We start from the raw sequence: 24,966 nt of genomic DNA on the forward strand, positions 1-24,966 counted from the left end.
CTTACAGTGACCGAATGTCTGAAGCCAGGGGGAACATAAGGGCGCTATTCACAGTACTGTTGATTTCGTCGATTAAAACTAACGGAAAATGTTTGTCGATTACCTTTTTTCACTGAGGAAACAGAATAAAAACAAAATAAAAACTATGATGTCTAAAACTATGACTAAATAGATTGTCAATTTCGTCAACAAATACAAATTAGACTATAAGTGTTAGGGAGGGACTAGTGGAGAAGAGATCCAGTAGAACTAAAAAACAAGTAATTTCATGCTTGGTTGCGACGCTTTGTAAGCTGCTATTTTCTGAATTCTGCCATTAGGACGCCATCAAGGCCCGAGAAAATACATGACACAAAATCATTTCAGTTGACTAAAATGTGACTAAAACCAAATTAAAAATTACCAAATTAGCCCAGAGGAGGATGGGGCAGAGCAGAGCCCAGGGAGGATGGGGAAGAGCAGAGCCCAGTGGAGGATGGGGCAGAGTCCAGAGGAGGATGGGGCAGAGACCAGAGGAGGATGGGGCAGAGCCCAGTGGAGGATGGGGCAGAGTCCAGAGGAGGATGGGGCAGAGTCCAGAGGAGGATGGGGCAGAGCCCAGTGGAGGATGGGGCAGAGCCCAGAGGAGGGTGGGGCAGAGCCCAGTGGAGGATGGGGCAGAGCAGAGCCCAGTGGAGGATGGGGCAGAGCAGAGCCCAGAGGAGGATGGGGCAGAGCAGAGCCCAGTGGAGGATGGGGCAGAGCAGAGCCCAGAGGAGGATGGGGCAGAGCCCAGTGGAGGATGGGGCAGAGCCCAGAGGAGGATGGGGCAGAGCCCAGTGGAGGATGGGGCAGAGCAGAGCCCAGTGGAGGATGGAGCAGAGCCCAGTGGAGGATGAAGTACTCAACCCCAGTACTTGAGTCAAAGTATAGATACTCCTGCCTGGTCAACTATTACAAGTGAAACTTGCTCAGTCAAATGTGTAGCCTACGTAGTGCTGCTTTAGAGTACTAGCTTTAAAAAAAATACTTCAATATACATTTTAAAAACTACTTAAAGGGGCATTCCACTCATTTTCAACATTTTACTATGTCATTAATATACCTTAGAGCTGAAATAATAAAAAAGTCCCCCCATTCTGTGTTTCCTAGAACTGTAAGTATCAAAAAAAATCACACCTGTGTGAACTGAGTGGTGCAGTGACGTCACACACTAACCATAGCAACCATGCTCACCTGTGCGTGGGGCCACGTACAGGTACACGGGTACATACACGGGTACAGACAAAGCTGGTTGTTGGAGTGGTTTGCACCACTCAAAAATCACGATGTTAATGATTTTTTTCAGATCTCCAGTTCTAGGAAACACAGAATGGGGGGACTTTTTTAACGGCTCTAAGGTATATTAATGACATAGTAAAATGTTGAAAATGAGTGGAATGCCCCTTTAAGGATTCAAGTGTTATTTTCTTTTTAATATAAATTCAGTGCTGTATTTTCTTTTAGAACACCCCTAAAAAAAAAAAAAGGAAATGTTTATATAAGATTTTACAAAGATTGTCAAAAACACAGAGTACTTCTTTCACAACATTTCTCATGGTGCTTGAAGTGAAAGTTATATTGAAAAACCATGGTAATTAAAGTTGTTACAGTGTTTGCTGAACCAGATTATTTTCTCACCATTTCTGGCAGAACTGAAGCAAAAGAGGAGAGAGAGAGAGAGAGAGAGAGAGAGAGAGAGAGAGAGAGAGAGAGAGAGAGAGAGAGAGAGAGAGATGGAGAGGATGGGGGGAGGAGGGGGAGGTGAGGGTAGTTGACAGAGGAATTAAGGTTTTAGAGCCAGAGGTAAGAGGGTTTTATGTTAGAGAGCTGGTCTTAATCAGGTGTCTGTCTAACGCTATGAATTCAGTTAAGAAGAACTCATCATTTAGCACAGAGCATTGGTATGGTACTAATGACTTGTTATTGGTAACACACACGCACGCACGCATCTCTAGTGGCTAAATCTGTAGCTCATGTATAGTGTTTTTGTCTGTGAGCACTGAGCAGTGAGTCCAATGCAGGACCTCACCTGTTCCTGCCTAAGGACACACAACAGACACTTACAACCAGCCTGAGGACACACAACAGTTACACTCACAACCAGCCTGTGGACTCTGGGGCAACACCCGAAGAATCATGTTCTTTCTTCTCATGTGCATTTCTCCAGTGCCTTCAACACCAACCAACCACAACGGCTTGCTGAGAAGCTCGCTGCGATGCAGGTCACACCTGGCTTGGCGGCGTGGATCACAGACTACCTCACGGGTAGACCGCAATACCTCAGACTACAGGGTTTCCTGTCAGAACAGAAGTACTAGTGAGTAGTATGGTGCACCACAGAGCACTGTGCTGTCACCCTTCCTGTTCACCCTCTATGTCTGACTTCTGCCTCAACGCAAAGACGTTTCACCTCCAGAAGTTCTCTGATGAAACTGACACGGATGAGCACGATGCATGAGGTGGAGTGACAGTGACCACATCCAGCTCAACGCGGGCAAGAACGAGGAGCTGGTGGTGGCCTACCGCACAATGCAAAAGGATACCCCGCCCCCCCAGCAATATCCACTGGGAGTCTGGAGGTAATGTTGACAGCTACAAGTTGCAACGTGTACACTTGAACAAGATGCTGAGCTGCTCTGACAAATAATGCAGATGCCCTCTACAGTAAGGGGCAGAGCAAGGTCCGTCAATGTGTGCAACAGGATGCTGCAGATGTCCTAACTGTGTGCAATGGCTAGTGACCTCTTCTTTGCCTGCTGGGGGAATCACAGCAGCATGAGGGACACTGACAGACTGAACGGTATGGTGAAGAAAGCGGGCTAGACTGGGCGGTGTGGAGGAGGTGGTGGAGGTGAAGACGGGGAGGAAGCTGGGGGCTAATTGGAAGGGGTGGTAGAGGTTGGCCATGATATTAGGCTCCAGCTTCCTCCCCGTCTTCACCTCCACCACCTCCACCACCGGTTTAGATAATGTTTTTGTTTTGTTTTTGTTTAACTCTTTGCATCCTAATACTAGTAGTATCTTGTTTCTTCCGTTAGCTGTATCCCCTTTTTGTCTCCACCAGGCCGAAGGCATGGTGAGAGAGTATGTTTTGCCCCTCACTTCACACAGGTGTGATTTTTTGATATTACTCCTCCAGATTCTGTCCAACAATCCCGCAAGTCGTTACACAGACCAAGCAGTCCTGAAAGGACTTGGTCCTTTATTGTTTTTGTCTGTTTTCCGCCAAAAATAGCATTTCTGGCTGAACCGTGCAGTCGGTTTTCACAAAACTCGGCAACATGGTACAGGGCCATGCCAAACAGTGATGATGCGGAGCCCACGGCCATTGGCCAAAGGGTGGCGCTATAGCACTCAATTGAAAATTCAAACTTTGAACGCGCATAGCTCATGAACCGTTTGACCGTCGGCAATGAAACTTTGACACACATGCGTCTCCTCATGCTGAACAAGTTTGGTGCTCTTACTTTTGACCTCTGACCTCTAGATCACCCGCCATTTTGAATTATATGAAAATCAGTTAAAATGCATCTCCTCCCAGGATCTTTGATCAAAATGCACGAAAAGTTCTACACGTGAACTTTGGACCTATACGGACAAGGGAATCTATAGTACTTTGTTTTAAATGAAAAGAATTAAGGTTTTATGAGCCAATGAAAATTGCTGTTCTGTGAAAATTCTTCTTTTGCCCATAATACATACATGCAGTGTCATATGCTTATGAAACTTTACAGTATGGTAGAGGGTCATGCCAAATGCACTGGAACCAACCTTACTCCAATTGTCCAAAGGGGGGCGCTATAGCAATTTTCTTTTTATTTAAATTAAACCTTTGAACAGGCATAACGCATGCCTCGTTTGGCCAAAAGTCATGGAACTTGTTTCCACATGTTCTTTGACTCACGGGGAACATATCTGTCACTTTGACCAGTAAGCTCCGCCCTCAGATATTCCACCATTTTGAGAAGTTTGAAAAATGCTTATACCTGATTTTCTGCCTGGATCTTTGAACGATTTGCGTGAAACGTTCTACACACAATCTATGGACCATTATCTGAAATCCCAGTTGAAGATAAGTTTGTACGTGAAAACATGAACAGCAAACACTGTAGTAATGAATAATGGACCAGGACACACATAATTGTCATCACAAACACTGAATGATTCTGCTGATAACAATAGAACAACTGATTGTGTCTGGATAGCACAGTAGCTAGAGCTACCGCCTTTGGAACACAAAGTCATGGGTTCAAATCTGGGCACTTCCAACTCAGTGTTTGAGGTGTAGCTTGGTTTGGCGTTGCAAGTTTGCTGGAAGTCCTGGGAACTGATGGTAGGTGTGGTGTTCATTTATTATACCCCACTACAATTACTGATCTGATACTGATGCTGATTTGTGATGTGACATGTTTTTTGTGATGTGACTCAGTAGGTAGGGCTCTTGCCTTTGGAACACAAAGTCATGGGTTAAAATCTGAGTACAGACAACTCAGTCTATGAGTCTTCCAGAACGCTGCCCCCCCCCCCCCCTCCCCCCCACACACACACATACACACACACAATTAAAACTGACCCTGTCACAATTACATGGTGTTTTCTTTCACAAGTTCAGTCTTCCATGTTTCTATGGCTTATTATGCATATTATTCTTATTGCTTATGATTTTTTTCATTGGCTTTCAAAGTTTGCAGGATTTGCCCGTTTTGAACAAAAAGCCTCAAATCATGAACGCAGCGTGCAATTTACGTGAAATCTTTCACAGACTTTCCTATGAGGCTGAGGAATATATCCCACCCTTTTCACATTGGCCTGTTATGTTATGTTACACCAACATGTGGATTTTTGAAAAACACATTTTTGGAACAAAATGACTCAAATCATCCAATTGCCATCCAAGGCGTAAGACGAAATGCCACCCTTTTCACCTATTATAGCGCCACCAGGAGGCCACAACCTGACCTGGCCTGGTGGAGATCTGTGCCCAGAGGGGCACTTTATCTAGTTTCTTCTGTATCTGCCCTGTGATTCTGCTGTAATGCCATTGGAAATTGAATTTCCCCCAGGGGATCAATATAGGTCTATCTACAGACACACACAGCTCCTGGCCTGGAATAGCTGCCCTGGCCTGGAATGCTCTGGAGAATGTGTGGGGTGGAATTCCTATTGGCCAGGAAAGGAAGCAGTGTGTGTGTGTGTGTGTGTGTGTGTGTGTGTGTGTGTGTGTGTGTGTGTGTGTGTGTGTGTGTGTGTGTGTGTGTGTGTGTGTGTGTGTGTGTGTGTGTGTGTGTGTGTGTGTGTGTGTGTGTGTGTGTGTGTTACTATACTTGTGAGGGCAACAAGTACAGTAGAATGAGACAGGCACTTGTCCTAGTCCTAACAAGAGAAATGGTTGGGAGTTACTTATATTAAGAAAGGATTCAGGTCAGGATTAGAGTTTAGCTTTAGTGGTTAGCATTATGGACCGGTTGACTTATTCTTAGTTGTGCACCGGAGTTGTGCACAGTGCACCGAAAATAGCAGGTGTACAAGCTCATAACACAGCGCAACATATTGTGAGCTTGCAGATCGGCTATTTTCAGCTTCAGGGTTATACTGGTAACTGACGACGTGTATAGTAATACAAACGTCTGTGTGTGTGTGTGTGTGTGTGTGTGTGTGTGTGTGTGTAGGGGGAGGTGGGTGGTCAGTGGAGACGGGTGTTGCGTGGAGAACAGGTGGAGGTGGTGGGTGGGTGGGGGGTCGGTTATAGTGGAGGATTTGCTGTCTAATGAGCGTTTTGACTCTGTGTTGAGAGTGAAGGAGGTCACACTAACCACAGTGACCGGTAGGGCTGTCATGACATTTTAGTTGATGATCATCATACAAAAAATTGTAATTCATGATTAAATTGTGTGTTTTGGCTGAATTCAATATTGGAGTGCATAAATAAAAATTGTTGCGAACACAGTGAGCACTAACTATAGAAGCTGGCCTAAACTGTCTGTCGGTGTGTCACGCTGTAACACCACCGGCCCGCCACCAGAGGGCGCAGCTGTATCACACACACACACACACAAAACTTAACTTAAAAAACGTAAAGAAAAAAACTTTAAAAAAACGTAAAGAACGTAAATTACTTAAATAAAAAGGATATTAATTAAATATACAAATAAATGACTGACAGTGACAGGTACCAATAATCAAAAAGCCTATATTTTTAATAATGTTATACAAAAATAGCTAAATCTATAAGCTCACAAGCCATTGTTTCTGCCTAAATGTGTTTAGAACAGCGTGGACAACAAAGTGGAAATAATCATGGAAAATATTACATTGTTGTTAATATCATCCAGCTGATTTTATGCAGATGATTGGAAAGAATTATGATTATGCAAAATAATTGCGATTATCTGAAATAATTGCGATCAGGTGATTATGTAATAATTGTGACAGGCCTAGTGAGCAGTTTCACACAGGTTGGATGGGGGGGGGCTGGGAAAGGCCTGGCTCAGACCCTCCTCAATCCCCTTGTTGAAACCAGATCTGTCTCGTTCATCTCAAAGCGCCTGAGCACAGACGAGGCCCCTCCCCGTTAGGCCTGACCTTTGAACCCTGTTTGACCAAAAAGGGATCACGGGTCACCGGGGGTCGGCGTTTTACTGCGTCATCACAGGCTATCAGCCCCTATCTGTGGAGCTGTCAATGAGCTCAGCAGACCCTGCCAAGGTCTGCAAACATGACTGGCTCCTCGTGCACAAACAGGTACAAACAGGCTTCATGTGCACATTGACACCCACACACACGCACCCACACACACACACACACACACACAGGCATTTGTATGCTGACACACAGGCATGCACGCATGAGCGCAGATAGATAGATAGATAGATAGATAGATAGATAGATAGATAGATAGATAGATAGATAGATAGATAGATAGATAGATAGATAGATAGATAGATAGATAGATAGAAAACAACTTCAATTTGAGAAAAGTGGAAGAAAATCGACTCAATGCCCATGCAAGTTCAGATCAATTGGTCCATCCAGTGAGGAGAAAAGGGATGAGGAAGTACTGCCAGAGTTGTATCCATTTAATGGTAGGATAATAGGATCAGGCCCCAGTACTGGAGCAGAGGTGAACACAGTCTGTGCATTGAGGAGAGGGCGTCAGCCCGCTGGAAGTGTTGGACCTGCAGGATTCCTGTCTTAACCCCGGGCTTCTGCTCTCACTTCCCACAAGCTGAACCTAAATCTGTGCCCAACATCCCTGACAGGAGCACAACTCCCTCCGCTGATGTTTGCTCAGCTGCTGGGGGCTTTGTGCCGGCGTCCCGACGCGATGATCCTCCTTGTTCCTGCTCGCTGACCATGTTCTCTGTTTGGTTTCTTTTCTTACGACAGTTTGTAGCTTCATTTGTTCCTTGTTTGCGTTTCGGAGCACCAGCGTCAGTGTTTTTTTTCCTTTTTTTTCCTGCTCAGCTCAGCCCATGCAGCGCCAGGGGGATTGACAGACGGCGGACGGGTCGAGAGGTTGAGTCAAGGTTTGCTACCTGAGGAAGTGTCACGTCTCTAGCTGCATAGTGTCACGGTGGTGTCAACATGTACAGTCGTCATGTAAACACTGCCTTGCACACTGGCTGGCTGTGTGTGTGTGGGGGGGGGGGGGGGTCGATGTGACTCACTGTGAAAGAAGCCCAACCTTTTCACAACCAAGAGCCATCTAATCTTAAAGAAAACAGCTTCAGTTTAGAACTTAAGAAGTTGAGTTTAAGAGTAAACAACTTAACGGCGAGCTACAGCGCCTAGCCTGGCATTGCCCAGACTAAAATACAAAACATGTATTGAGCAAATGATTAAACATTGGCAGATTCGTCTGGTTTCAAGGGTTGGCGAGTGTGCTTGTTTGTTTGTTTTTCCTCACAGCCTCATCTCAGAAATGCAACTTGATTTAACATCATTTCAGTTATCAATGTGGATCTGGTAGCACATTTCTAAATCCCCTAGTTTGAACTTGACCACTCGGGACTAGGGACAATAGGGTTCAAGTGGTTAAATGTTGTTTTTTGGAGGGGAGCAAAACCGCAGCAAAGATACAGTACAATAAATGCACATTACAGTACAGTACAGTTATACTGAAATGAGTAAGTGTGTCTGACCTGCAAAGATGCGTAAGCGTTTGCGTCTCGGGGGCGGGCCCAGCCCTGACACCCCGCTGCACTCATCCTCATCATCACAGTCACCGCTTTCAAATCCTTCTTCCTCGTCGCTCCACCCGTCTACTCCTGCTCCACCTCCTCCTCCTGCGCGCGACCGGGCTCTCCAGCGCTTCTCGGACACCGTCACCAGACGCAGCAGCTGTCAGAGCAAACAGGAAATGGAGAAAGGCAATAAAAAATGGCAACGTGGTGCGTTTTGAGCTTGTAGATTGGCAATTTTTGGCGAAGAGATTTGGTGTAGATGAAAAAAGCTGTCCAGTTGTAACTCAAGTCCATTTCTCTAAGACTAGAGAGTCACATTTTACACTCAGTTACTGTATGAATAGCCTCGGAAACCCAGACGTTTTTATTTCCAGGGAGAAAAAAAAAGTCTGGGACCGAGTCCACTTCAATTCGGCATAGAGTAGCGCTAGTCGGACTCTCTGCTGATTTCTGATCGTCTGCACCTTTGTTAAATTGACGCACACACGCACACCCGTGCACACACACACTCCTCTCTCTCTATCGCTCTAATTAGTCTCATGTCGCGCAGCTGCGTCTATATTCTCCCAGCGGATCCTGCCGGGAGCTATAGAAAGCATAGGTGGACTCCAGGCTACTGTATGAACACTGAGGCTTTTATTGTGTATTCAATTACAAAATTCATCTACAAAAAAAAGTTGGGGAATTCAGTTTTAAAGGACCTATAACATCAAATTCAACTTTTTTAATTTCTTTTGTGTTTTTGGGGCTCCCATATGTGTTTTCTAACCCCACAAATAACCAATTTTGAACAATCAGGCTTTCATATCATATGGGTGTTTTAATGGAAATTGCTCTCAGGAACAGCTCAACTGATTTTGGCCTCATCGTGATGTCATCAATGTCACCCTACTTTGTATAATTCCTCCTCTTCTTCAGTCTTCAGTTGGAAATTTGCATTTCCACTTTGTTTACAATGTCCACCATTGTTGATTTTCCAAGCTGGCATGGAATGGAAACAAGCCTGGTTTTATCTAGCATCAGTATTATAATGACTCAAATATTAAATAATCTGCATATCAGCACCCCCACCACCTCAGGACATTGTGGTACTGCAGCCAAAACTGCTTTCAAAGTCCAGAAAGAAATGACAAGGCCTGGTTATATCAGAGTGGTGATTGAGGCTCAAACCATTAGAAATAACTTTGAGGGACGTAGACAATATGATATTAAATATTAAAAGCAGTTTTAAAATGCATGTTATTTGCGCTTTAATGAAAATCTATACAGGGGATTCCACGTTGCAAAAGACATTCTGCATTATTATTGCAACAGCTTAACAGGAGGAATTCCAATTCTTAGGAATGGAAGGAAAATGTCAAGAGAACTACGTACAAGGTTGATTCAATTCAAAATTATAAATAGAATATATTGGACACCATCAAGATTGTTTAGGGTCGGCTTGACTGATGGTCCTGAATGCTGGAGGTGTCAGGATAGAGACGGTACACTTTTACACATGCTTTGGGGCTGTCCCAAAATTCAGGAATATTGGACTGCTATACATGAAAGACTGGAGAGAATAACAGGCATACACATTCCTTTTTCACCCAGTCTGTTCATTCTGGGGGATCCTGCCACATTGAGGCATGTTGCTCCTCCTTTAGCTGAATGGATACAAACGGCCATTATGTCAGGTAGGAGGCTGGTGGTCAAGGACTGGAAGGCTCCATCTGCACCTGCTCCATCCCTCTGGGATGCATCGATGGGACTATTGGCCGCTTACGAGCGACTGTCATACAGGCTGCTCAATAGGATGGACGACTATGACTTAAAATGGGGCTTTTACCATATGCACGTATCAGGACTCTGATTCGTTTCTGGCTCTGAGTGAGCTCTGAACGGGCTGCAACTTTGGAAAAATACACTGAAGGAATATGTCTGGAATTGGGGCTGGGGTGGACTGCGGGATATTTCTGTGCATCTGTTATATTGTTTTGTTTTGTTTTGTTTTGTTATGTGTTTGTTTTGTTATGCATTTATTTTGTTGTGTTTTGTCTATGTCTATGTCAGTTTCATATACAAAAGACATTTAATAAAGTACAAATCATAAAAAAAAAACAGGGGGAATTCCAGGGGAAAACATAGTACGACCAAAAAGAAAAACGTTGGTATTTACCATACTGGAATTAGAATCGCCATGCAGAGGGGAAAAAGTTTGTGCATCGGTGCCAGAAATGTTATTTTCATCCCTCAATGTTCATTCAGAGTGGGGAGTGAGTGACTGTGGTAGTGGCTCCATGTAATTTAATGGTAGAAACTAAATCCCTGGGATGAGAAGCCTGATGGGATGGTGTTGATGTTGGCCAGCAGCATTGTCTTCAGTGGTTCGTCTCTGGGCAACACAGATACAGTAACACAAACACAAAGAATTCCTCTCAAGTGCACATCAATCAACATCCCGGAGAGTTCGGTCACAGTGGGGTTCAGATCACCAGGTTACTGAGGTACTCTGAGGTTTGCCAGATGTGATCGATTCATGCAGTCACGAAGACAGAATCCTTTTATCTCCAGTTGTCAACTTTTTTTCTTTGGCGTACAAGAGTGTCACACAAAAATAGCAAAAAGCTTACAACGAATGACATGGCGACGTGTTGTGAACTTAAATTAAGTGTGCTATTTTTGAAGTATATGGAAAGTGAAAGTAGTTCCGTCTGTCTGTGGGTTTTATAAATATTGAACCAATTAAATATATTAACAAGATCCAACAACACAGTTTCCACCCGAAGAGAGAGAAAGAGAGAGTGCGAGGCCATTGGAGGTGAGCTTCCCTCCCTCCAAGGAATATATGGGAAGCAGTGTGCCCTACAAAGCCAAAGTGCAGTAACTACATTTTTGGACATTGATTGATTGATTGATTGATTGATTGATTGATTGATTGATTGATTGAAAGAATAGGTACATTTCAAGCACAACTCAATAGAAAAACTGTTAACTATGTGGACGACACCATAAAGCATTACACTTGTTTACAATAGGGTCCACCATGCATTTTCAATTCATCAGAACATTTAGAGACGTACAAATTAGGGTTGTCCCGATCGAATCGGGTGATCGGAAATCAGGGCCGATCACGTCATTTTCAAATGATCGGAATCGGATCGGGAGCAAAAAAACCGTGATCGGGACATCCCTAGTACAAATATACTTCTATATAACAAAAAAACAGGAAATCATCATAAAGGAGGCCAAATGGGAAAAGATAATATAAAGTGAGGGGAAGGAGTCAAGGGATTCACATGTCTTAATGACTGTTGGTAGGGCATTCCACATTTTGGTGACATAGGAGCGAAATTAGTTTAGTCCCTTGTTTGTGCCAAATCTGGGTTTGTTGAAATCTGGTGTTGTGGGTGTAGACTTCGTTATTTAGACAGGTACAAGGTACATGGGAATCTTGGTGGTGTAGCGAATCTTGTGGACCAGAACCATTGCAAGATGCTGTACTCTGTCATCCAAGCCATTCCAGCCTATCAAAATGGGCAGGGGTGAGGTGGGTTTTGGGAATGAGTAGTAGCCTGACCATTTTGTTTTGGGAAGTCTGGAGCCTTGGTGCTGTGGTACCAAGAGGTGCATGCATAGTCGAAGAAACCTTCTACAAGGGCTCCTGTTAGGGTCTTGTTTTTGTCGACCAGTGGGGAGATCCTGTATAGGAATCTTGTTCTTTGGTTGACTTTTTTGATTACGTTAGTGGCCATTTTATCACCAGAAAGATTTGCCTCCAGGATGGAACCTAGGTAGGCAATTTCATCTTTTCGTGTGATAATATTGTCACCCACTCTAACCAAGAAGCCATCTGCCTTGCTGAGATTACTATTTGATCCAAAGAGAATGGATTCAGTTTTTCTCAAGTGTAAAGATAGTTTGTTATCAGCGAGCCAGGTGCAGATTCTACCGAGTTCAGAGCTGATCCTTTTCAACCTGCAGTTGGATTATTTGCGTAGTTATTATACTGCAGTGCACTTTGGCTTTGTAGAGTTACGACTGTGGTGAGAGATTATCAAGGACACTCGATCGCCACCCTAGTCATAATCTGTCCACGGTGCTGCTGCGACCACAACCAGGCAAGCTCTAGCTACGTATCCAACGCCTCTTTCTGAACAGTTTCCACCTGGCTACCATCAGACTGTTGAACAAGCACTGAGCCCACCTGTCACCAGGCTGTCCAGGCGACACATTCCACCACACAGGATTATCTTTCTGTATATACCGTATGCCAGTGGTTCGCAACCTTTTCTGGATCAGGGCCTACTTGAAAATCTCGAAAGAATTCGCAGCCCACACATCTGACCACTTACCACGGCAGCTGACATTTTCATGATCAATCAATCAATTGTGTTCCGGCTTGGACGAATGGAACCTACACAGTATACTTTTTAAGGTCTCATTTTATTGGTATCACTTTTTAATAGTAATGTTATACGGTATCATCATTACAATCTTAGTGTTTGGCCAATTATTTGGGGGCCCACTAGCAATACCCTCTGGGCTCACAGTTTGAGAACCATTGCAGTATATGACTGCAGGTGCACTAGCACTGTCAGTCACATATACATATACACTGTCACATCTGTTATAATATATGCTGCTATTTCCACTGCCTTGTTACATTGATATTTTCCTTTAAACCACCTTATGTACATATGTCTTACTACATCTGCTGCTATTTTAACTGCCTCATTCCATCGCTATTTTAAACATGCACCTTATGTATATATTTCACACTGCTCATATTGACTTATCTGGCCTATTTCTTTCCACCTTTCATGAAACTGCAATTACACAAACCTGTGATGTGATAATAAAGTTGAATTGAGTTGAAGAGAACGCAAACGAGAGAGAGAGAGAGAGAGAGAGAGAGAGGATATTGAACATACAGTAAGTAAATGGGTCCAACAGTATAAGTGATATAAGATCACTGAAGACAGCACAATACTGTACAAAAAACTCCAGCGTTAAGACAGAGGCCTCCAAAACATGCTCTTGGAGTCCAAGGCAGTGGACTTTTCAAATGAAACATAATTTCAATACATACATCTGGTTACTGAACAAAGCTTTGCTCTTAATAATTATTCAAATTTAATTTGGCTCAGCATTAATCCAGTTTTGCCACCATGCTGTAATTTGCAGCTGTGTGTTTTCTGCAGATATTTTCCCAGTGACTTTCAGAAGCGTAGTTGTGCAACACATACCGGAATACTGTTTATTGAGGACTGTGGTAAACTAATCAACTCATAAATTACACACAAATGTCCAAGAGCTGTAAATCTGGTTTTACTGAGGAGCTTTAAATTCTTCTTCACCAAATATGAACGGGTGGAGTGCGGCAAAGTGTCAAACACAATGGCCGTCGCACATTAAACTGAACAAGAAGTTGCCAAAGATTTAGGGAAACATGAAGGGTGCAGAGAAACGAGAGTTTCTCACAAGCCTTTAGTCGCCCTTGAGTGTATAGCTACATTACTGCTTTAGTTACAACATGCAACACTGCAGAAATGACTGTATAGCTACATTACTGCTTTAGTTACAACATGCAACACTGCAGAAATGACTGTATAGCTACATTACTGCTTTAGTTACAACATGCAACACTGCAGAAATGACTGTATAGCTACATTACTGCTTTAGTTACAACATGCAACACTGCAGAAATGACTGTATAGCTACATTACTGCTTTAGTTACAACATGCAACACTGCAGAAATGACTGTATAGCTACATTACTGCTTTAGTTACAACATGCAACACTGCAGAAATGACTGTATAGCTACATTACTGCTTTAGTTACAACATGCAACACTGCAGAAATGACTGTATAGCTACATTACTGCTTTAGTTACAACATGCAACACTGCAGAAATGACTGTATAGCTACATTACTGCTTTAGTTACAACATGCAACACTGCAGAAATGACTGTATAGCTACATTACTGCTTTAGTTACAACATGCAACACTGCAGAAATGACTGTATAGCTACATTACTGCTTTAGTTACAACATGCAACACTGCAGAAATGACTGTATAGCTACATTACTGCTTTAGTTACAACATGCAACACTGCAGAAATGACTGTATAGCTACATTACTGCTTTAGTTACAACATGCAACACTGCAGAAATGACTGTATAGCTACATTACTGCTTTAGTTACAACATGCAACACTGCAGAAATGACTGTATAGCTACATTACTGCTTTAGTTACAACATGCAACACTGCAGAAATGACTGTATAGCTACATTACTGCTTTAGTTACAACATGCAACACTGCAGAAATGACTGTATAGCTACATTACTGCTTTAGTTACAACATGCAACACTGCAGAAATGAGGTTGGCTTTCCACTGGTACGCTTACTCAAGTACTGTCAGTGGTGGAAAGTAACGTAGTACATTTACTCAAGTAACATTTTGAGGTACTGGAATACATGGAGTATTTTACTGAATTTCCAATACTTTTACTTCTACTCCACTACATCTCAGAACAAAAATATTGTATTTTAACTCCACTACAATGATTTAGATTTAGATTACTAATACAAAACATACATTAACCACTTATTCCCATATATAGGCTACTTCTGCTATTAGAAAATAGCGGATCTACAAGCTTGTAGTGGGCTACATAATTTACTAGTATTTTACTTTGGTACTTCCACCACTGTTTATATCATGCGACATTTCAGAAAAAGAGGACAGCCATTTTTCATTTGCAACATTCAGTTTTCCTTTGCTTCTTTCCAGTGGTGTCGAACATGAGACCATGTGGACACGCGGGCCTCAGCGGCTGCTTTCTGACCATCTCTGCTGCACCTCCAGAACATCACACATGATTAAGAGCCCTGCCAAGCTAACAGATGTGCCAGATTCCAAGCCTCATTCCCTCCCCTTGTCACCGCTCCTTTCATCTTTCCCCCTTCTCTCTCCTTGTTTGTTTTTTATTGATTTCCGTCCTACCTGCATACGTCAGCATGCATTTTTTGGTTGTTGTTTTTAGTTGTTTGCCTGTCTGTGGGAGAAAATTGAGTTCATATGGCTTCTTACTGGTTTCAGGTCAGCTACACAGCAGACATCAAGCCAAGAGAGAGAGAGAGAGAGAGAGAGAGAGAGAGAGAGAGAGAGAGAGAGAGAGAGAGAGAGAGAGAGAGAGAGAGAGAGAGACACACACAGAGAGAGAGAGAGAGAGAGAGAGAGAGAGAGAGATATAGATAGAGAGAGAGATGTCTGCCTGATCCCAGACTGTGAGAGAGTGGAGGAATTAAAACCCAGAGATAATCGCAGAATTACGTCAGTCACAAGATAAACAACCCTGTTCTCTTCTCCTGGCCCGCATACACAGACCAGTCAATCTGGGATTTTTACAAGTGACACAAACTCTAAAGTTTAGACAGGGAACACATGACACCTTGTTCTAGCATGGGCCGCCCCAACAAACCTCCATTCATTTTCCCAACATTGAGACCATACATGGCGGATGACCGCAACATTTCTGAAAGGCTGGTCACTTAGGCCGGACGGGACGGACAAACAAGACGGTTCACAGACGCCTCGGCTGATCCGAAGCAATATTTGGACTTCTGGTATGAGAGCTCGCTCTCTGACCACCCTGGAATAAAATGTGTTTTGGCATGCAGCAGTGCTGCGGCAGCAGCAGGCAGCTGCAGCAGCCAGGTTTGCTGTCTAGTGTAGCGCCACCTGGTGTGAGAACACAGGCCATCCAACAACACAGAGACTCGCAGAGCTATTTCAAATGGCTCTAGTCTCCTTCCTCCCCGTGACTGATGGGAGTTTAATGGACTGAACGTTGTTTGTCAGCGTGTTCAACAGTCCTCAACAGATTTACTGAGATCCTAAAATTCCTTTTCAGGGTTAGGAGTCTTGGCAACGGAGTCGGACATTTGGGACAGGAAGAAGAGAGGAGTGGAGTGGAGTGGAGTGGAGAGGAGAGGAGAGGAGAGGAGAGGAGAGGAGAGGAGAGGAGAGAAGAGAAGAGAAGAGAAGAGAAGAGAAGAGAAGAGAAGAGAAGAGAAGAGAAGAGAAGAGAAGAGAAGAGAAGAGAAGAGAAGAGAAGAGAAGAGTCTCAAAAACAAATTATAAGCCAAAACGACTGAAAGTAAATACTCATAAAGCAGGGAGAGAAAGTTGGGGTATTTTTGAACAAAACCTAAAAAAAGGTGTGGGCAGTGAGGAGAAACATTGGCAGCAGCCATGGCGTCCATGTTTAGCAAACCACAGCATGTGCAACGTCCACCTGCCAGCAGTCCCAACAACGCACCACAAACACATCAACACATTCTTCTTTCTTTAGATAGACTTTGTGCTAACGTCTGGAGGACTAGACATGAGGTGTTTTTGTTTTGTTTTCTTTTATATTCTAATCCTGATTTCCCGTTCCACATGTCAGGTCTGCAACACAGAGTGGTTGGTTGCCGGGAGTGATGACATGACCAGCTAAACATAGGAGAACAGACAGTAGAGTGGTAAATGTGCATATTGTGGCATCTTTTTAGTCTGGTTTCCCTTAGGGCAACCAACTAGTAATTGCCCAACTTTATTTATAGAGTAACCTCAAAAGGTTTTGTATTTATTATTTCGGCCCCTGTGACGTCATGTGGGTCAATACATCATCATCAGACATCTTCATCATACTGTACTTAGTGTGCTAGTCGAGCCCACATTGTTTCTTCAGTGTGGTCCGTGCAACCACACTTTGTTTGAGCGGTGCTAACCTTTCCAACATGTGACTTTGTTGGAATCGTGCGTTTTTTGTCCGTCAGTGTACTCACTCAAAATCCCCATACATGGGGAAAGCCCCCATATATTGTGCCCAGGTCTCGTGACATCACTATGACATCATCAGGGATGATAGTAAATCAGGAATCATAGTAAATGCAACCTGCTGTCGCAATTAAGCCCATATATGGAGATCCCTGATGTCATCAATATTAGTATATGGATATACTGTATATCAGAACCTGACATTCCATATGTTGATCCTTCCCCATCCATCCGTCCGCTTTGATGTCTCCCTTTTGACTGATACCTGTCCATTTAAACTACCCCAAAGTTATTTGTGCAGCCGCGCCCGGCAGCCGGCGAGTTCTCAACAGGCCCGAAAATTAAGGCCCGGCCCTATCTGGGCCCTCATCAAACCCTGTACACTCAAGACACTGCCCCCGCTACCACCCTTAGATCTCCATATATGGCCAGTGCACGTGACCTTACCCTTAGGCGTCTTACTGGTGTGTATGTGTGTCTATTCCGCCCCCTGTGTGACGGCATGTGGCATGCTTAGAGTATATGAATAGAGACGGCACCGAGTTCTCCTCCCGGCATCCACTTGCATTAAGTTGCTCTAAAGCGCATGAGGCGATTTCACTCCTCCTTCCGAGTAGGAACAGAGTGCATTCTGGGATGGATTTGCCCCAAACACATGAACGCGCTGCCGTTGACTATCATTGCACGCGTTCACGTGCATTCACGTATGAAACAGCGTTCACGTGTCATCGTGAACGTGCACAATGATAGTCAACGGACCTTTGACTTTGGTTTGGGCCCACGCTGCAATACCAAATTCGGCCACTATGTCCATTTCACCTCAGGGTTTCCTCCGGGTGCCGTCTCTATTCATATATATACTCTAAGGTGAGTATTAGAGGTTCGGCCCTCACACCTGCGGTCGTATATGGCATATGACATAGCAGTTGAAACTGTGTCTCTCGACAACCGTATGATCTTTATCTGAGTCCTTGTCCCTTTTATACCGATATGATGGAGATCGCTGATGTCATCAGTATATAATGCCTTGAGATATTGAGCTTGAGAATCAGTGACCTAAATGAGCCGTGGCATGGCACCCAGCTGTGCCTGTCCCTGGAAGAGGGTGGCAGGGCAGGGCCTTGCTTGCAGGGCGCTGTGGCTTCTGCCCACTGGCTGTCTGCCTCTGTGGTTGCTGGAGAGGGAGGGCTAGCAGAGGGGGGGGGGGGGGGTTGTGTTTGTGTCGAAAGTGACGCTGCTTTCTTGGCACGGCTGAGCCACAGCATGATCCGACAAGAGCCTCCAGATTTACCACAAGAGGCAGAAACCTCAAGTCACTCTGGGCTGCAATCTTCTGCAATAAAACAAAAAACCCCAAAGCGAAAAGGAAGCAGAGAGGAAGCAAATACATGAGACATTTTTTGGGGAGAAATACTCAAGTATGTTTCTCATTAGGAGAGGAAATCTGCTCGCCTCCCTCTCTCTCTCCTGCTCCGCTTGAAGAGCCGCCGCGTCGGGGAGAGCGGAGAGCTGGCTTCAGTCGACAGCTGCTGGACACAGCGAACACAGCACCAAAACATGCAATCAGCGACGGCTGAGAATCCCGCAGGCCGCAAGCCTGAAGCTTCACCTCCCGAATTTACACAAAAGCGCAAGTCACAGTCAAGTCGCACCGAGGAAACATCAGCTCAAAGGGCTGCACACACAAAGCCCAAACATGTGGCCGATTGCTCAATGCAGGGCCAGCCCAGACAGAGACACTCCGACCACAAGTCTGTCACACAGCCTCCCACACATGACATGAACTCCACACAGGGTCACTGCTCAACACGACAGCTGCAACCGGAGCACTGCCACTGGGTGACCTGGAGACCCAACAGCAACCTGCTCCACATGAGAAACCACAACACCACAAAGTAATATCTGAAGATGAATGAGAGGATGTCAAACACAACCGAATCAAGGAAATAGTGATAAGATTTATGTATGTTATAATATATTGTATTAATGCCTTTCTTGACAAGGTTACCAAGTGCTCTGGAAAAGAAAAAAATGGAAAAGAAAAAATAGATAACTAGAAAAAGTGCCCTTCTGGGCACAGGTCTCCACCAGGAGGATAGGACTGTGTGAGATGTTTGGCAAAATGTTTAGGAGTAATATAAACATGTTTGTTTTTTGCAACAGGTTTCTTCATTTTGTTGAGGAACACAAATCAACCTGTTGGTGGCGCTATAACAGGCCAATGTGAAAAGGGTGGGATATATTCCTCAGCCTAGTAAGAAAATGTGTGAAAGATTTCACGTAAATTGCATGCTGCGTTCATGATTTGAGACTTTTGTTCAAAACGGGGCAATCTTGCAAACTGTGAAAGCCATAGCCAATTATGATGGAATATGATATATCGGACAGATCCGACTTGAGCACATAACCATAGAGATACTGTGTAACGATTTGTGAGATTTTTGGACAGAATCTGGAGGAGTAATGTAAAAAAATGTGTTTTACAAAAGTCGGCCTCCTGGTGGCGCTATAAAAGGCAGATGCGGAAAATGCAGGTCAAAGGTTTGTCCTTGGCCTCTAGGGAGTGTGCATGCAACGTTTCATGCAGATCGGTGCAGTTTTAGGTAACAAATGTGAAAAGCTGCCTCATGGTGGCGCTATAACAGGCCGTTCTGGAAAATGTGGGGCAGAGGTTCATCGTTGGCATCCAGGGAGTGTGTGTGCAAAGTTTGGCATCGACCGGGTTAACGGTGCCGGAGATTAGCTGGTAACGGACGGACGGAAGGACACACGGACGGACACACACACACACACACACGGACGGACACACACACGGACGGAGTGCAAAACATACTCTCTCACCATGCCTTCGGCCTGGTGGAGACAACAACTCTATAAAATAGAACACCAATGCAAAAAGTGAAAACACATGAGACAAGGTAGGCAGTGAATGAGTGAACAGAGAGAGAGAGAGAGAGAGAGAGAGAGAGAGGGAGAATGAGACAGAGATCGAGATACACACAAAGAAAGAGAGGGAGACAGAGAGAGACTCAAGACAGAGAGTGAGAGAGTGCGCGCACGCACGCACGCACGCACGCACGCACGCACGCACGCACGCACGCACGCACACACGCACACACACACAGAATGAGTCATGGGGATGGAGACAGAGACAGTTGATTGGTATCAAGGTGGTGTGTTGTGTCCTTGCGTCCCAGGCAGAGGGGATGGACATGTCTGGACATGTTGTCACCATGACTTGGCCGAGACGGAATCCGCTGCTCACAATGTTAGTGTGTCGATGCCTCATCACATCTGAAACATCTCGTACCCGCGTCTAATCACATCTGCACAATGAGCACAGTTCTCCTCGCCAGGGGCAAAATAAACACTCACTGTTATAGCTTCATTTATACTCCGCTGTGCACGGTGTGACGCGCTGTGAGCTTGTAGATGATCGCATGACACCGTCGTACGACAAAGTATAAATTAGACTTTACTTTAACTCTGTAAAATGTATAAATTGACCATTTAAACTAGAGTTGTCCCGATCCGATCAAGTGATCGGAAATCGGGGCCGATCACATCATTGTCAAAAGATCGGAATCGGATCGGAAGCCAAAAAAACTTGACCCCTAGTATTAATATAGATATCATGATATTAGACTGGATATTGTCTGTGATTTGGGATATTGTACTATTGTGATATGTGATTCTCAAACATTCAAGGAACCAGTTTTATATGCAAGCCATGCCACCGCAATCTACACTAAAATCCTTCCTGTTAATATAGAGGGTATGAGTTAATACTTAATTTGTATACTAGGCCTCCTCCCGTTTTCCCAAAAAGATCTACAAGCTCACAATTTGTTTTGTTGTGAGCTTCTAGATCTGCTGTTTTCCCTCTTCTGTCAAGTTTCATGAAAAATAGGGATGTGCCGATCACGTTTTTTTGCTCCCGATCCGATTCCGATCATATGATTTTGAGTATCTGCCAATACCGATTTTTCCAGATCCGATATTTATATTTTTATATAACATGTTTATGCCATATCACAATAGTACAATATCCAAAATCACAGACATGATATGGATATAATTTTGATACTAGGGATGTACCGATCAGGTTTTTTGCTCCCGATCCGATTCCAATCCTTTGAAAATGACGTGATCGGCCCTGATTTCCGATCACGCGATCGGGTCAGGACAACCCTAATGAAAATACACCAGTCTGGTCTTGATATTTTTCTGATAGACAAACAAACGTGTTCTCTAAATTATTTGTTTTCTCTAAAGTTTTTGATCAGGTTGAAAGTTATCAAATTATCTATAGTTCAGTTGGTCCAATCACAGCTATTATGGATCTTATTTGTATAACACAAGCATTCATCCGAGCCGTAGGCAGAGGTCAGTCAGTCAGGAGGCCGTGGATGAATTCAAGCAGACAAAGCTACACAGAGCTTTTCAACACAGGCCGTTTTCTTTGATAAATAGAGGAAATGGACATTCCATATAGCTAATCCCCACATGACCGGCTGCCCATGTATCAAGTTAGCAGCCATGCTGTGTGGTGAATGGCCCACATACCTGAGACAGAGAGAGAGAGGAGAAATGAATGAGGGACACCGTGGGAGAGAGGAGAGAGAGAGAGAGTCAAAGTGAGAAGAATGTTAGATGGAGAGAGCGAGGGAGAGAGACCAAGAGAGTGAAAGCGAGAGAACACAAAAGAGATAGCGACTGGGAGAGTGAAAGACAAGCGAGAGAGAGAGAGAGAGAGAGAGAGAGAGAGAGAGAGAGAGAGAGAGAGAGAGCAAGAAACACTGAGATAAAGACAGAGCACACAAGAGAGAGAGAGAGAGAGAGAGAGAGAGAAGAGAGAGAGAGAGAGAGAGAGAGAGACAGGGAGATAAATGACAGGAGACACTTTTCCACAGTGAGTCATGGAAAGTGACGGAGAAGTGGGCCGCCCCGCAGTCCCACCCACTTTCCCCAACTCATTACTCAACTTTTATTGAATCAGAAGTGTGCAGAGGAGGGGGGGGGGGACCTGTGTTCTCTCATCCACCTCCCCCCCCCCCCCCCCCTTCCAACTTCTCATGCGTCGTCCAATCTGTCCACGGTATGTATGTCACGCTGCAGGAGCTCCGACTCAGACAAGATTCATTTCCTACCTATAATTCCCGTCGGAACACAACACAGAGAGGGGGGGGCTCTCCCGTCGGTCGCGTGTTAAACGGCCCGTGTGACCACCCCCCACCCCACCGCCACCACCACCTTTATGATTGGATCCAGAAGGGCTATTTACAGATTTTTCCAGTTTGGCCTGAAATCTGAAAGGATTTTCAGATTTTGGCTGGAATGGCGTTTCCTCAGTTATAGATAATTGTCTCAAAGCTTAAGTTAAGTTCCAGAGACTGTCTGGCACATGTAGCCTACATCCTTTTATAGCTGCACGGTGCAACATATCAATGCTGATTCACCCAAACTTGTTCAGAAGAGGATAAAGTACACAGATTGTTTTACATAAGGGATGACTTCACCCATTTTCAACCTATCTTCGTATAATTGGTCCTCTCCTCACTAATGCGCATGATAAAATGGCACAATTTGTTTCTACTCACTTTGTCTCATAGGAGGGCTGTGGGGACAGTTCAGAAACCCGGCGCCTACCAGTGACATCCTTAGGCTTTTATTTATGTATTTTTCAAACAAGATTTCACACTTTTTATTTTATTTTATTATTAACGCGAGGACAATGGCTTCCATTATAGCATGCTAACTTCTTTCCAGGAATAGAAAGCCTGCAGTTTCTATTAGCTTGGATTCCCACAGAGACACAGACCAAGTAGGGAAAAAAATTTACCACATTATAATGAGCATTAGTGAGGACCAATTACATGAAGATAGGTTGAAAATCCTTTAACCACTTGAACCCTATTTTGGGGTAACATTTTCCAGAAATAGCCAATCTAAGAGCTCACAGTGAGCTTGTAGATCTGTTGTTTCTGGTGAAAAGATTTGGTGTAGAGGGAACCAAGAGCACCTAGACCAAGTCAGAGCCAACTCAGGTCCACTAAGTAAAGAGCTGGTATATATGCAGTAGTGGTTAAGAGAAGTAGCAATACCAATATAAAAAAGACACTGTTGCAAGTAAAATGACTGTATTCAAAATGTTCCTTCAGTACAAGTACCTAAAAGTATGGTTTAAAAAAATGTGTTTCCAACTTTGAAAATACAGTAGAGTAGAAGTAAACTAATTGGTAGTAATCAAGTAAAGTAAAAGTACAACAAAAGTGTTGAAGTAGCCTTACTAGCCTACAGTACTGCGGTAATCGTACTGCTACCTTTCCACTTTCCACTGCTAGAAACGTGGCCTGTAAGTTCTGAGGAACAAAGATGGAAACAATTAATAAAGCGAGTTAATTCGGCCAGTGAGGAATATCTGCATGACAGCAATTCCCACAATCTCTTTCTTCCCTTTGTGGCAGTGCAAAGGAAAAATAATAGAGACATATTATGTCTGTGAATGTGGCCAATTGTGGTCCATGGGGTTATATAGCAGTCTAACAAAGTCTCATTCCTGCTGGCTAAATCAGATTAGTGCTCCTCAGACAAGCTGCGCTTGTCTCTGCTCTCTTCCCCATCGTGTTATCACCGTGGTTCCCAGAGTCATGTGTTGCTAAGGAACCCTCCCCTCGCTCCCATCAGCAGGCCAACGCCACGTCCCATGATCACACCTACTGTGTGCAACCAGCCAACAGGCCAGCCAAGCAGCCCGTCAGTCAGTCAGCCAGTCAGTAACCAGCCAGTCAGCCAGACAGACAGTCAACCAGTCATCCTAGTCAACCAGCCAGCCAACCAGCCAGGCAGCAAGCCAACCAGTCAACCAGTAAACTAGCAGTCATCCAGTCAACTAGCAGTCATCCAGTCAACTAGCAGTCATCCAGTCAACTAGACAGTCATCCAGTCAACTAGCCAGCTAGAGAAACAGTCATGCAGCCAGACAGCCAATCAACCAGTCATCCAGTCAACCATGGCCAGCCAGTGAAACAGTCATGCAGCCAGACAGCCAGTCAACCAGCCAGTGAAACAGTCATGCAGCCAAACAGCCAGTCAACCAGCCAGTGAAACAGCCATGCAGCCAGACAGCCAGTCAAACATGTATTATTTTATTATTGTGAATCAAATTGTATTTACATTGTGCTGTGTCTCGACGACACTGCAAATGAGGGAAACCTCAATGTCCCTCAGAGAATAAATAAAGGTTTGGATTGAATTACACTGAATTGACAATCAGCTGGGAGGGGGGGGGGGGGGGGGGAGGGGGGGGTGAGAGGAGGTCAGGCCTGTGTTTACTCATTGGAGAACAGGAGATATACAGAGAATGACAGAGAAACCCTGAGATAAAAGAGCTACAGAAACATGGGAGAAGATGGAGAGAGAGAGAGAGAGAGAGAGAGCATAAAGAGAGAGAGTGAGCATAAATGTAAGGAGAGGGAACACGTTGACAGGAGGAGTCTCTCTCTCTCTCTCTCCTCATCCAAACAGAAAGAGGCAGAGGAAGAACCCAGGAGGTCTGTGACCCTCGCAGGGAGACCCCCTGATGACCCAGCAGAAACAGGAAACAGGAAGTGCGACCCCATGACCTTTTTTGGGGGTAGGAATAGTGGGGGTGTGAGGCTGGGGCTCCTGTTACACGGCAACATGTGACTTGATGACATCAGCGCTATACAGCAGTTCTGTAGGCCTACTGTACATACTACCACAGCTCTATACATCAGCTCTGTACAGCAGTGTTTCTCAATTATTTTCATGTCAAGGACCCCCAAATTGATATTTATTTGGCCGCGGACCCTCATCTCAAACATATTTTGAGATGGAAGCAAAGATTTGAGTTAAAATTTAAATATAAGATTTGTGTTTTCTTGTTTTTCCCAAACAATATACATATTACAAGCTCATCTTTGAGC

At 44.3% G+C, this 24,966-nt stretch overlaps 1 protein-coding gene across 1 annotated transcript in view; it reads right to left on the reverse strand.

The window, feature by feature from the left end:
- Positions 1-24,966, reverse strand: part of gpc3 (glypican 3) — a gene marked incomplete at its 3' end in the record, with an annotated part of 168,715 nt that overhangs the window by 19,619 nt on the left and 124,130 nt on the right. Inside the window, exon 7 of the mRNA XM_079496909.1 lies at positions 8,163-8,361. Within this exon, the coding sequence (XP_079353035.1) occupies positions 8,163-8,361 (199 nt within the window). The remainder of the gene's footprint in view (positions 1-8,162; positions 8,362-24,966) is intronic.

Source organism: Electrona antarctica (genome assembly GCF_951216825.1).
Source record: "Electrona antarctica genome assembly, chromosome: 1".
In the NCBI taxonomy this organism is placed as follows: Eukaryota; Metazoa; Chordata; class Actinopteri; order Myctophiformes; family Myctophidae; genus Electrona; species Electrona antarctica.